This window comes from Spermophilus citellus (genome assembly GCF_964194105.1).
Source record: "Spermophilus citellus genome assembly, chromosome: 13".
Lineage (NCBI taxonomy): Eukaryota > Metazoa > Chordata > Mammalia > Rodentia > Sciuridae > Spermophilus > Spermophilus citellus.
Genome location: NC_138193.1, coordinates 46162893 through 46177794, shown reverse-complemented (window position 1 = coordinate 46177794; position 14902 = coordinate 46162893). Strand labels below are relative to the sequence as shown.

Genomic DNA, 14902 nt, shown 5'->3' with positions numbered 1-14902 from the left:
GGCTGGCAAGTAATTTTGCCTAAAAAAGTTGGATAATTCAGGCAATCATGGGGGTTTTTATTTGAATTAGTGGGAAAGTTACCTCAATTTTCTAATTGACTTCATTTCCTAGCCTGACACTAGTTCCAGTCAAATGACCCACTTTTTGACTACTTATATTTGTTTTCATGCTTTAAAACTAAGGAAGTAAAAGTGGGCTCATTGTGGTTTTAGCTCCTTTAATTATTTTTTTTAAAGAGAGAGTGAGAGAGAAAGAGAGAATTTTTAATATTTATTTTTTAGTTCTTGGCGGACACAACATCTTTGTTGGTATGTGGTGCTGAGGATCGAACCCGGGCTGCACGCATGCGAGGCGAGCGCACTACCGCTTGAGCCACATCCCCAGCCCCTTTGATTATATTTTTATAAAAATTCTTGTACTTGAAGGCTTAATGTTAGACTCTTTACTCTGTGTTTAAGAAGGGAAGCCTAGCCAGTTTGGGACCCATACACTTCAAAAGTTATTTTTCTCCCAGAGATTAGAAAAATAACTGTATCAAATGCCCCTGGAGATTTAGGTTCAACAAGAGATTTAGATCTATTTGAATGGTTGCTGGCTTGTATCGGTGATTTCTTCTTTCATTTTAACAGATGAGTTTATTACATTAATCAAAACAGATGGTTGACTGTTCAGAGGAAAGCCTGGGAGCCTGGGGTGAAGGGTAGCAGTACAAGTGGATTTGAATCTCTGATGCCCCCAATTTGAGCCCCAGCTCAGCCAGATCAACAATCTGGAGAACAGCCAGAGTGGATGGAAGCAGCAGAAACTCTCAGACTACCCCGGTGATCACATCACACAAACAGAAAAGCTGATTTGTCTCCTTTCCCCTTGGCTATGAACATAATTTCTCTCATGTTCCCTTAGTTTGAGGAAATGAACAATTGCATGTTATATATTTTGTATTGAATTTAATTTTAATGTAGCCAGCCTGTATTTTTTTTCACATTAGAATGGCTTTAATGTGTTAACATTTCAAACTGCTGAGTTACATTGATAAGACCTAATTAAAACTCATGTGTTGAATTTTAATTTGATTAACTTGCAAATTTTGCAGTTTGTGATCTACTGTTTATAGATAACCTTTTTTTAAATTCCAGTTTCAGAAAAGGTCAATTATGAATTTTTAAAATCCAAGAGCATTTTAAGAATATTTAGGAAAATGCTCCAGATCATTGATAGCTACATAAGCAGAAACAAATGTAATGACACTTGCACCCAAGTCACACACCATTAAGTGCATTATGCGGGTGGAGTACCCCTACAGTCAAAATAACATCTTCCTGTCCAAATCTGCTTTGAAAGGGCCAGTTTTCCTTCAGAATTGTGTCCTTAGAAAATGCTTGTCAGTTCTGGCAATTCCTCTTGAATTATGTTGATGCAGTGAGTTGGAAAATGTTTAAGCAGTCAATCAAAAGGTATTTATTGGGTTTCTGGGCCGAGCAGGATATGAAGGGCTGTACCTTAAGAAAGGAGAGAGAAGCCAGGAGCAGGGCTTTACTAGAAATTAATGAGAGAGCAAGGCAAGGCAGATAATATCCAAGCGCTAAATTGTGCATTGGAAACTCAAGTGCTGTAGTTGACAGAAAAATGTACACCCTTCCATGCACAAATTAACCTTTTGGGATAATGAAAGGTACATTGTTTTCCATCTGGGGACTGAATGTTGAGTGTTGAGTCTGCCACTAGTCTGTTGTGGGTTTTTTGTTTGTTTTTTTAAGGACCTGTGCCATCTAAATAAAATGATTAGCTCTTTTATATATGGAGGACAAATGAGTCTAGGAGAGTTTTAGGACATCAGATAGGGATGCTTCAAAGGAAAAAAAAAAAGTGTACATTTAACTTCTTCATATCCAAGCCTATTGAAATCCAATGGAATGACTGCCTTGTTATTAATGTTGTACCAAAATTGTGAGTTTATGACAAATTCTTTTGTATATTATACATCTTTTTAAAGCTTACAAAAAAGACCTTAAATATTTTTCAAAATTCAGTATTTTAAATATCGTAGCTAGACTGTTTATACCATTCTTCCTTTTTAATATATGAGTTATAATTTGCACACATGCACACACTGATACTTAATAGTCACCAGCAAGGATGCATGGAAATTAGTAGACCTGGATGCTTGTTAATAAGAAGATGCAGCATCTGGGTAGCTGCTTGTCCAAAGACACATGCCAATCATATGAAGACATCTTTTCAATGGATATATGAAACCCAGCACCAGGATACCCAGCCTAGTGTGCAGTGTTTTTTATTTCAGTGAGTCTTGCTGACTGCACGAGGGATCCTTGTGGAGCATGTAAGCTACATGTACTGGTATGGTGAGCTGGTTGTGCACAAGGTGTTAACTGGGTTTGAGTTAAATTTCTACAGCTTATAAATTGTGTGTAATATTAGGAATTAAATTAATTTCTCTAGGCCACGATATCATCCTTATTAAAATGAGGATAATAATGATATTACAATGATTAATAGTAGATTGTTATTATATATACACAGACTATCCACAGTTCCAGTGTACATGTAAGTACACAATCAATGAAGCCAATCTTCAATTTATAACTAATCACATGGACTCTAGTATCTTCCCTTTTCTTGTTGACAACTGAGTAATAAGCTAAGGAGAGGTGGAAAGGAAAACCAGAGGCAACAAAAATTATCCTGTAATGTAAACAATAATACCACACGTGTTGGCTTTCATTTTTTTTTTTTTTTGGTAGACAAAACATTTGCTGCCCATTATAAGATTTTTGAGGTAATTATTTTTTGCTACTATCTTGTGTCTAAAAAAAATTAAGGATATGATTCACACAACAATTAGGTCTTAACCCAACTTAGTGACATCCCCAGTTTTCATGAGTTCATGTCCACTAATGTTTCTGTAGTACCTCAGCTGTCTTCTTTCCACCTAATTCACTTGTGTTGGGTGGAATGCTTTACCATTTAGATAGCAGTTCCCTTGAGTAATTTTACTTGCTCATTGAAAAAACTATTGATCCCCCAAATCAAAACTCTTTTGTCTCTCTCCTGGAAATTACCTATGTTCCAGAAGTAGAGGAAGTACTGAACAAGTAGCCACAGGCTTCTATCTGCAAACCAGGTTGCATGTGGTCTGGGAGGGTTTAATGAGGTGATGTCCAACATTTCATTCTGGGCCTGCTACAGAAGTAGTGTTAAACCAATACCGTCATTTCTTGTTATTTCTGGTAATTATGTTCTTTAAAGTAGCTAGGAATGCTTAATGAGCGTATACATAATCATTGTTCCTAGGGGATATGTAGGGATAGTTCCTGAGATGGCAATTCAAAATCTTTTCTCCATCCAGTTAATGCATGGCCATGTTTAATGGGTGTTAGTTTACATTGTTGATTCATAAACATTGAAATCAAGACCAATGGCACTGACACATGCCTCAATGGAACTTATCTATCACATGAATTTTTCTCTGTAAGGCACCTCACAGCATGTTGGCACTATACTTGGGAGCCATTTTACACAGCAAAATCGCCAGCAAAATATACAAAGATTCCAAAAGTATGGCACTAAATAGACCACAAAAAAAGGATACGTGTTTACAGTATGAGACCTGAAAATGGGAAGGCAGAGAATTGCCTTGTTCAACCTCATCTGGGAATATGCACATGGGTGACTCAAATTTTTTGCTGCTTTTCCCATCCTTTGCAAGTGATTGTGAAAGTGCGGCACATATTGATCTTGGGTGTACAAATATATTTTAGAGAGTAGGCAAATTTGCAAATGAAGAGTCTGTGAATAATGAGAAGGAAGCCTACAATTCTTTCTTTTCTATATTCCCTTACCCAGCAAGTATTGAAAATTGACCTTTGTTTCCTAATTCTATACAATGTTGAGCATCATTAATCTCAAGATACAAAATCTGAAATGCTCTGAAATTCAAAAGATGATGAATGACGGTAACACAAAAAAATTCAGATTTTGGAACATTTGGGGTTTTTTTTTGATTAGGATGCTCAGCAAGTACAGTCTATGCAAATACTCCAAAAAAAAAAAAAACCCACTTCAAATCTGAAACACTACTACACTACTAGCCTCAAAACATTTCAGATAAGGGATATTTAACCTGACTTTCTCCCATTGTGACCCCTCTGTGTACATACTCAAAAGCTCTACAGTGAGCCATGGTCATCCTGGATTTCTAGAGAGGCGGTGGGAAATGGTGAGATTAGGCATGCTGCCCTGAAATGCCCTAAGTAGGTCTGTTTGGCATCTCTCTGTAGATGCCTTCATTTACACTTATGAAAAGTCTCCCCACCTCACCCAACTTGGATGCTCAGATATTGTTTAAAATTCTTTTCCTTCCCAGCAACAGAAGGCCTTTTTTCTTTTTTTTTCCCATCTCTGAACAGATTTCAGTGTTGAAAGAGGTGCATTCTTTCATCTGGTAAAAGTTTCCTGAGACCAAATATAAAAATTGTCAAGAATAGATTCTTTTGAACAAACATATGTCATCAAAGAGACAGAGAAGTTCTGTTACTGTCAATGTATGTGTACTTTGGATGTCTCTGTGTTTTGTTTTGTTTTTTTTAATATATATATGGGAGTAGGGCATGGGGAATTGGGGGCTCTCACCAACCTGTGCTCCTGGCCTCCCTGGGATGGAGGAGACATACTTTCCAGAATGGCAGAGCATCCCATAGACCATGTCAGGGACTGGCTCTGCCATCCACAGGAGGCAGAGTCAACGACAGCCTGCACTTCCCTTGTCTCACCATTAGTCACACTTTGTTCTGTAACCCACACAGGCCATCATGGCGCAACTACCACAAGAGGAGAAGGCAAAAATAGCTGAGCAGGTGGAGATATTCCACCAAGAGAAAAGCAAGCTGGACGCCGAAGTGGCCAAGTGGGACGACAGCGGCAATGACATCATTGTTCTGGCCAAGCAGATGTGTATGATCATGATGGAAATGACAGACTTCACAAGGTGAGGCCCAGACACAGTAGATGAAGTTTTTTTTCCATTAAACCCAGACCTATTGGCAGGTACTTGAGAGAACATATAAAAACCTGCTGAAAAATTAAAATACTGTATCAAAGCAAGGTGCTGTGCTTTCCTAGGGGTTTCATGTAAATTTACGTGGGTAAGTGAAAAGGGTCTGGATGTAATTCCTGGCATAATAGGTCCTTTTGGTCAAAGAGAACAGATTCATTTTTGAATTTATTATTACTTTAATTATCCTAAGTCATAAAATAAAATCCCAGAGGATGGGTGATTCATCTTTGGTTGGTGCTATTTTGGAATGTGTTTCAATATCACTTTGAAGATTTGTTAATATTCCTTTGGATGATAATATTCTTTTGGAAAAATTCTGTGTGTATGTGTGTATTTATGCGCGTGTTCATGTGTATGTATTGTAATTTCAGCTCATGATCTAGCATTAATGTCTACTCAAATTTACCCTTACATAAAAAAATTGGGTACAACAATCTAAAATCCTAGAAGTTTGTCAGGGAAGTTAAAAATCTGTATGAGTGTTATTCCCTTTGGCTCTGAGCATTACTTTTGATAAATCAAGGCACCACTCAGGAATTTGTCAGGAGCCTTTTCTTCACTAGGAGTCATTGCTTGTTCTGCTACTGCACTTTGATCTCTTCTTTAAAAGCAGTGACAACTCTTCCTGCTCTTCCTACCGCACAGAGAGCAAACAAGGGGAGAACATTCCTAAATTTTGAGTTAGGCTATCAGAGGATTGGGGGCAAGTATCTTACTGTCATTATTTCTTTGCAAAATAGTGAAATAATACTTGTCTTATGAATTTCACAGGAAAACCTTTTTTGTAATTCAAAGAGGTAATTCAAGTATAAATTATGCTGCCAAACTAATGTAAGCTATCATTTTTCTTTTTTTTTTTTTTAATACAGAGACACATACACAAGATGCGTTTTTTCTCTTTTTTTTTTCGTAAGATGTTTTAGTGATTCAACATGGTTTTTGTTATTAAAACTATGTAAGATATATGGCAGTATCAAGACATCACCTTTTGGGTGACCAAGTTTTTAATGGCTGTTGAATGCTTCTAATAAGAAAAGGCCAGAATTGATCATAGGTTATAATAAAACATGGAATATCTCTGCGTCATCCCCTTTACCCTTTGCCTCTGGCCAATATGTACTTGAGGACATTACTTGGCTCTTTCTCCAAATATTTTAAAATTGTTTTTGACTTCAATGAAATAACTTTAGTGTTATGAGGGTGACCTTCGAGACTTTAAATGTCATCACATTTATTAGAAGTTCAAATGTGTACATTTGGTTGGTCTGTGTCGACTTCACCTATTTATTTCATAAAAAGTAATATTAGGAAAAAAAAATGTCTGAGCTGTTATTTAAGTCTGAATTTCCTACAAATCCAGACTGTCATGGCAGCCTCAGTCATTGCTTCTCAAGGCCTGTGATGACTTAATTTGTTCACTTTCTACATTTTATTAGTATTTTATCTGATGAATATTATGCAATCCATTAATCACATCACCGGAACAAATAATCTCATTAGTTTAAAGTGAATAATGAATCTAGTCATGTTGCCGGTTTAGATCAGGAGAACATTTTATAGTTCTTGAAATTAGATATAACTGTGGTCAAGGGAGAGACATGTTTTTGAGGAATCTTATTAAGTGATGTTAAATAAGACAGACTTTTTATTAGTGAAAGTATCGTTTTGAAAGTGAAAATAAGTCTGCTGTGCTTTCCTAGGGATTTCATATAATCATTTTTGTGTCGATTTGAGTAATGAAATGTCCAGGATGCTACTGCTTATCATTTTTCCAGCTACATGATAAGTAATTTTGCGAGGGAAAGGGAGGAGTCTGGTAATTAATGACTGGAAAACCAGACGAGGGTGTGAATTGGAAATGCCACAGGGGGAGAGCAGAAGCTTCTCTGCTGCCTCCATCTGCAGAACCTTTACAAAGAGGCAGATGATTGGTGCCTTTTTTGGTGGCTTCTCACCTAAGTTCACTCCACTTGATTTTGTGCATTATTGTAATTGCCCTTGCATCTTCCCCTTCAAGAAGGAATAATATCAGTTTCATAGATCTAGATATCCCTATGTACTATTTTTTATGATTTAGAGGAAAGGGTGTAGCTGATTAGAAATTTTAGTTTTCCTATTCTTCTCAATTCATATATTTAGAGGGCATGTGGGAACAAAAAAAAAAAAAAACAAAAAATACCCTTGCATTCATTATCTTGTTGTTTAAGTCTTATCACCAACTAATTCATTAATTTGATTCAGTAATCTCAATGATACCCACTCCATTATTATTATTATTATTATTAACTTCTTCATGGAGGATAAACCTGATTATGCCCATGTCTTTTTCCTGCTCAGTTCTTGACTGTCATCTCATGGACAGAAGCACTGTCCTGCACAAGGGTGAATTCATGTTTTCATGTCATTTTTTTGAGAAGGAAATAGCATGGGCCAGTCTTGTGCCCCAATCACGAGAGTTGTGCGGACAGCACAATGCTGTCATAAGAAGTGAGAACAGAGAATAGAATGGAAACTAAAGGCAAAAATTTTTGAGGATGAGGATGTAATCAACTGTAAAATACTGAGCACTAAACTTAAAAAAAAAAAAATCATGCAATCACTCCATACTTCCCAAAATGAAGTTTTTGTTCAAGTGTTTAGTCCATCAGCCCAGGTAGCACTCAACTCTCAGTTCCAGTTCTCTACTCATATCAATTCAGGCCACATCTGAGTCTTAAATAACAACTTTTTAGCCATCTTTGTATGGAAACTTTCAATGCTTCCCCTTTACGCAGAATAAAAAACTTGGTGCTTGCCCTTCAATGCCTACTGTATCTGTCTCTCTGTTGTATGAATTTAAAATTTTGACCTCAGTGCCAAAATCTAAATGGTATCCTGATAGAGAGCAATTCATGGCTCTGTAATCCCACCTGACTTCTCAAGATTCTCCGGAATAATTCAAATGCTTGACTGTGCATCTCCATACTGCTTCAGCTGATTGGAACTATTTCCCAAGCATATTTTATGAAGTCCTCCTACAGAAAAGAGACTTCTATGGTTCAATACATTTACAAATACCTTCCTTATATGCTGCATTTCATTACTAGAGAGTTACATTTGATATAAATAATTAGACTTATTGAAAAGGCTATAGAAAGGAAACCTTTGTAACTTGGATTAACCCAGAATTTGAATCCTGAGGACATGAACTCAATGTAATGACACATTGATTTTTCAGATTAAGACATATTAATTAAAAAAAAATGTGAATTAGTTGGCAAATGGGAGATAGATGTACTATAGTAATGGTTTTCCTTGACTTTTTTTGGAGTGAATATTTCTTGGGAAAGACTCCAAATATTGACCGACCTTCGTATAGGAATCGGCTCTGACCAAATGAGAGAAGTTAGAAGAATCTGTAGAGATAATTCGACTACTTGATTCTCTAAGAAAACCAAAACTGTGTTCCAGATGCGACAATAAGATGACTCCTCTTGTTAAGAACTCCTATCCCTAAAGCACCTTTTAAAACTCCCCAAATAATCTAGTCTAGGGTTGGGAAACACAAGTGGTAGACCACTGTTTTCAGACTGGGAGCTGTAGCCAATGGGCCAGTCTCCTCTCAATACTTCCAAATAGGAAGAATAGGAAGACTCACCCATCCAAGGCTTCCAACCCTCCTGGGCCTGATTCTCTAATTTGCTTCAGTGGGCACTTTATCAATATCCAGATAAATAATCTCTCCTCCTCTTCCTCCTCCTCCTCCTTCTCCTCTTTCCCCTTCTCATTTAGACTTGTGTAGTTCACTAGCTATATGGGACTAAGTTTATTGTAAACTATATCATAAAGTTTACCATTAGGACCAATTTATTAACGTATAGTTCTATGGCATTAAGCACATTTACATTGTTGTGCACCTATCACCATCTGCCTGCAGAACATTTTCATCTTCCTTAAACAGATATTCTGTACTCCCTTGTATACTAGGTCCCCATTATCCTCTCCTCACAGCCCATGGAAACCACCATTCTGCTTTGTCTCTGTGATTTTGACACATAAGTGGAATCATCCATTTCATGTTTATTTCATTTGGAAAAATGTTTTTGAGGCTCACCTATGTTGTAGCATGTGCCATAATGTCCTCCTTTCCATTCTATGGATTTACCACTTTTTGTTTATATATCCATCTGTTAATGGGTTCCATCTATCTTTTGGCTATTGTGAATAATGCTGCTCTGAACAAAGGTGTGCAAATATCTTGTCAAGTCCCTGTTTTCATCTCTTTTGGGATATACCCAGAGGAGGTATTGTGAGATCATATAGTGATTCTATTTCTAATTTTTAGAGTCACCAACACCATTTTCTATGGTGCCTTTCCCATTTTGTATTCCCACCAACAGTTTCTCCATATTCTTGCTAATACTTATTATTTCCTTCCCTCTTCCTTCTTTCCCTCCCTCCTTCTCTCCCTTTCTTTGTTTCATAATAATCATCCATGTTTATGGAGTAGTATCTCATTGTGGTTTTGGTTTTCATTACCCTGATGATTAGCAGTATTGAACATTTTTTCTTGTACTTTTTTGAGCATTGTATATTTTCCTTGGAGAAATGTTGGTTCAAGCCTTTACACATTCTCTAGTGCAGTTTTGTTATTGTTTCTGAGTTTAAGAATCCTTTATATTTTATGGATACTTACTTTTTTTTTTACCAGATAATACAATTTACAAATATTTCTTCCCATTTTGTAGATTGTCTTTTCACTTTCTATTGGTAGTGTCCTTTGATGCACAAAAGTTTTTAACTTTGAAGTCCAGCTTATCTATTTTTTCATTTGCTGCCCATGTTTTGGTGTTATGACCAAGAAACCATTGCCTAATCCAATGTAATGAAGTTTTCTCCTACAGCTTTTATAATTTAGCTCTTATGTCTTTGATCCATCTTGAGTTAATTTTTGTATATACTGTAGTTTAAGAGACCTATTTCATTTTTTGCATATAGATATTCAGTATTCCCAGCACCGATTAATTTTCATTCTTTCATGGGCAAAAATAAAGTAAAATAAGATTTTAATAGGGATTGCAGTGAATCTTCAGATATCTCTGGGTAAGTCCTGACATCTTAATGGTATTAAATCTTTCAATTCATGTATATGGGATAATTTTCCATATATTTGTGCTATCTCTAATTTTTTTCAGCAACATTTTATAGTTTTCAATATAGAAGTCTTTTGCCTCCTTAGTAAAATTTATATTCTATTCTTTTTCAGACTATTATAAGTGGAGTTCTTATCTCATGCTAGGTACCACTTTAACACTGAGCCCAGCTCAGTTCAGCACAGCACAGCCCAAGTTATTTTCTTATTTCCTTTTAGTTTTTTTATTATTATTAGTGTGTAGAAACACAACTGACTTTTGAATTTTGATTTTGTGCCCTATAACTTTCGTGAATTCATTTATTAGTTCTAATAGATTTTTTTAAATAGAACATTATAGTTATACATAGTAGTTAGATTCATCCCAACAAAATCATACATGCATGGAATTCAGTTTCAGGGCATCCCCACCCTCACCCCTATTCTCCTTCCTATACTCTACTGGTCTTCCTTTCACATCTATTGATTTATTTTTGACTAGTTCTTTCTCCTTATACATAAAGGTGAAATTCCCTACGGTATATTTATATATGCACATAGCATGCTTTTTTTTTTCTTAAAAGAATTCATTCTGCATTTCTTCTGCTTTATAATCCCTTCTCTCTCTCTCTCTCTCTCTCTCTCTCTCTCTCTCTCTCTCTCCCTCCCTCCCTCCCTCCCTCCCTCCCTCCCTGTCTCCTTCTTCTACTCTACTCACATTCCCTATATTTTTATTACATCTGTTTCTTCCCTTCTTTTTCTTTATTTTACTCTATTTTTCACAGATAAGAGAAAATATTTGACCTTTGAGTTTCTGAGTCTAGCTTATTTCATTAGCATGATAATTCTCCATGTCCATCCATATATTAGCAAATGCTAAAGTTTCATTCTTCTTCATGACTGAGTAAAACCCATTTGTGTATATCCCACAATTTTTTTATACATTCATCTAGTCACCAGCATCTGGGTTGATTCCAAAATTTTGCTGTAGTGAATTGTGCTGCTAGAAATGTTTATGTGGCCACATCGCTGTAGTATGCTGATTTTAAGTCCTTTGGGACTTATATAAAGAGGAGTGGGATAACTGGGTCAAATGGTGGTTCCATTCAAAGTTTTCTGAGGAATCTCCATACTGCTTTCCAGAGTGGATGTACTAGTTTGCAATCAAACCAACAATGTGCAAGTTTACCTTTCCCCCTACATCCTCATCAGAATTTGTTATTTACATTCTTAATATTTTTTTTAGAGAGAAAGAGAGAGAGAATTTTTTAACATTTTTGTTTTTGTTTTTGGTCGACACAACTTGTTTATTTTACTTTTATGTGGTGCTGAGGATAGAACCCAGCACCCTGCGCATGCCAGGAGAGCATGCTACCACTTGAGCCACATCCCCAGCCCATGCATTCTTAATAATTACTATTCTGACTAGAGTGAGATGAATCTTAATGTAGTTTTGAGTGTCATTTCCCTGATTGCTGGAGATGTTGAACATTTTTTTCCAAATATTTGCTGGTCATTTGTATGTTTCTATTTCCAGTGTTTCATGTTTTATGAGCCATTATTCTTTTCTCATAATTCCAATTGTTTCTTCTTATTTCTTTCTAAATTCTTAAGCCAGACAATAGGTTTTGTTACATATATATATATATATATATATATATATATATATATATATGGGTCTATTTGTTTTTATTGAGCACAATACAATAGCCTTTCACATAAGAGAAACACATTTAACAAAAAGTACACAACTGTCATTCAGAACCCATAAGTTCCATCCTGTTTCTCTGTGTAGAGTATCTTTTGAGCATGTCACTTCATCTTCCCTCTTGGATTCTAGTCTTCAACTAGAAAATGAGGCAATATCTGATCTTAAAACTTTTATTAGGCTCTCTAAATTTGATTAAACAGTACTCAGGCTGGATCTCTATCAAGCTTGTGATTCTAAGAAATTGAATTGAGTCTCCAAAGTCAACTTGGAAGTTCTCAAACATTTTTTTTCCTAACAATATTCTGGTGAGTCCATGAACTATAGTCTCCAGTAGAATAAAAAAGGCATGCTTCTTTTCACAATTAGGCTAAAAGAAGGGGGCCTGACCCTCATGCAAATATAAAATCTTGATAGGCATTATTTACCAACTTAGCACATTCCATGAGGATCAATCAGTTGTTGAAGATATCTTGTAAGTTTCACAAGGAAGCATTTTCTTAGATTCTTTGAAATTCTTGAAATAAACACACATTTCCTTAGCAATGAAAAATCAAGCAGAGTGCAGCTCTTAATGACTAAGTTAAGATAAAGGCAAAAAGTAACAAGTAGTATGTCTGAGTGAAACTGCAGAAGGGATATTCTAAGCTTTGCAAGTTACAGAGAAATACATAGTAATGAGAATGTTATGAAGCACTGACACATTCTGCATCTAAGCTTTCATTTGTTAAGGAGAGGAACAAAATAAAAAGAAGGAAGCTTATTTAGAGATAATTAAAAAATTATGTTAGGGAATAGGAAACAGATTGTCACAGAATCTTTAATTCATCCATATCATCCATATTACATAAAATTTACATGGAAAATCTCAGTTCATATTTTAAAATCTTAATGGCAACTGAAAACTCAGTGTACTTTGTGGAAGAGTTAATGGGACTATGGTAAAATTAAATATCTTAAATTTATAATCTTCCAATGTGTGTGTTTAAACATTAATATGAACCTCATATATTTTGATTGTAGCTACTAATGTAGAAAAATGCCATAAGGAAAATTGGGAGAGAAATGGAACAAAATGCCCTTCATTTACATTTATTTACTGAAAGTTATCTGAAGTCTTCCATATTATGCAATGTTGTTATGTAAGGATAGTGATAACTACTCGCTTGGAAGAACCCAGTCCACTCTAAATAAGTCACTTCTGAGTAGTTGTCCTCTACCTATCACCATATTTCTGACAATGGAATGTAATCATGTCACCTTAAAAATGCATTGATTTTTTTAGAAGCACATAAGGAGATCAGGGTAAGTAACAATGCTAAAAAATAAGGCTAAGCCTATTTAATCTAGTTTTTATTTTCCTTTAAAGAGAACAAAAAAGTGATAGCACATGCTACATTTTGTTTAAAGGTTCATGATGCAGCAAAATTCCCTTTTCCCTCAAAACAAATATTTAAAATTAAAGTTCACCTAATTAGGTAATCTAATATTAAGCAGCTTACCTAAAAGAAAACCTTATGTTGAGGCAATGATTTAGAAGCATAAAGTTATTTATAATCATAGTGTTTTGTGTGTTCCTTCACAAATTATTACCAGAAAGATAAAATATATGAGATTGTGGAATTCTTAAATTGCCAAAATTCTAGCCAAAGAGTCCCCTATTACCTGCAAGGGATAGTTGCTTTTCAAAGTGCCTTACTAGATTTAAAAATAAAATAATATTAGATAAAGATGGTGGGTGGTGGGTGTGGTATGGAACACAAAGCATGTGCATTTTTTTTTTTTTTTTGGTAGTGGGGGATTGAACCCAGGATGGCTTAACCACTGGGCCACATCCCTAGCCATTTTTAAAATATTTTATTTAGAGACAGAGTCTCGCTAAGTCACTTAGGTCTTCCTAATTTGCTGAGGCTGGCTTTGAACTGGTGATCCTCCTGCCTCAGCCTCCAGAACCACTGGGATTACAGGCATGAGTGTGTGCTTTTTATTTTGGCTAGACTCTGCTTAAATTTTAGAATTTCTCAGTCGTGACCCGTGTCAGCTTGGATGAGGTCATTGATCATTCTGGGCCCATTTTGTCCTTCTATCAAATGGAAACAATGATCGCTACTTACTAGTGTTATAAGGCACAGTGGAGCAGTGTGTGCGACAGCCTCAGGTGCATGCTGCCTTTACGCAGCACTGGAGATAATCATCTTCACTAATTGACAATGGTTTGAAATATAGAAATTAATGAATCATTTAAATGTGCACATGCATATCAAAATATGGGAAAAGGCATGGAAATGAAGTGAGCTATTAACATGGAAATTGAATCAAGAAAACATTCAAAATCCCACTGACAGGCCAGCACCAAATCAAATACAAAGCCAGAGCTCTGGACAAAGGATATGGTGGGTTTGTCTGTTTCCTGTCATTAAGTACATCTCTAATTATGTTGTATATATTGCTTCAGAGGCAAAGGCCCTTTGAAAAATACATCTGATGTCATTAACGCTGCCAAGAAGATTGCCGAAGCAGGTTCCCGAATGGACAAATTAGCTCGAGCTGTGGCTGATCAGGTAATCTGAGAGGGAAGAGCGGGCACATGTTCAGAGGAATCATTCATTAGCACCTGGGTTCTGTAATGAGTTTTATACACACTATTAAATGCTCTGAGGAATGAATGGCAATCAATCACGAATATTTTGCAAACTAGACTCGGCTGCGACCAAGTTGATAACAAAGGTGATTCAGCTCAGGTAAGACTGACTCCTTAGTTTATGAATGAAATCTTAACTTTGTTTTCTTTTTTTTTCCTTGGACTAGAGATTGAACCTAGGAGTCTCTACTGCTGAGCCACATCTCTAGCTCTTTTATTATATTTTGAGATGGGACTCACTATATTGCCCAGGCTGTCCTCCAATTTAGGATCCTTCTGCCTCAGCCTCTGGGGTAACTGGGATTACAGGCATGCACCACCATGACCAAAATTTAATATCAACTACTGGTTAGGAGATGTAGTGCATA

The 14902-nt window shown here is 36.0% G+C and overlaps 1 protein-coding gene across 8 annotated transcripts in view; it reads left to right on the top strand.

Moving 5' to 3' along the window:
- The window catches only part of CTNNA2 (catenin alpha 2), a gene marked incomplete at its 5' end in the record, with an annotated part of 976113 nt that overhangs the window by 919077 nt on the left and 42134 nt on the right, over window positions 1-14902 (top strand). For all 8 annotated transcript variants that reach the window (XM_081264879.1, XM_081264878.1, XM_081264877.1 and 5 more), the window contains 2 exons: window positions 4825-5006; window positions 14349-14454. In XM_081264879.1, coding sequence (XP_081121005.1) covers window positions 4825-5006; window positions 14349-14454 — 288 coding nt within the window. The remainder of the gene's footprint in view (window positions 1-4824; window positions 5007-14348; window positions 14455-14902) is intronic.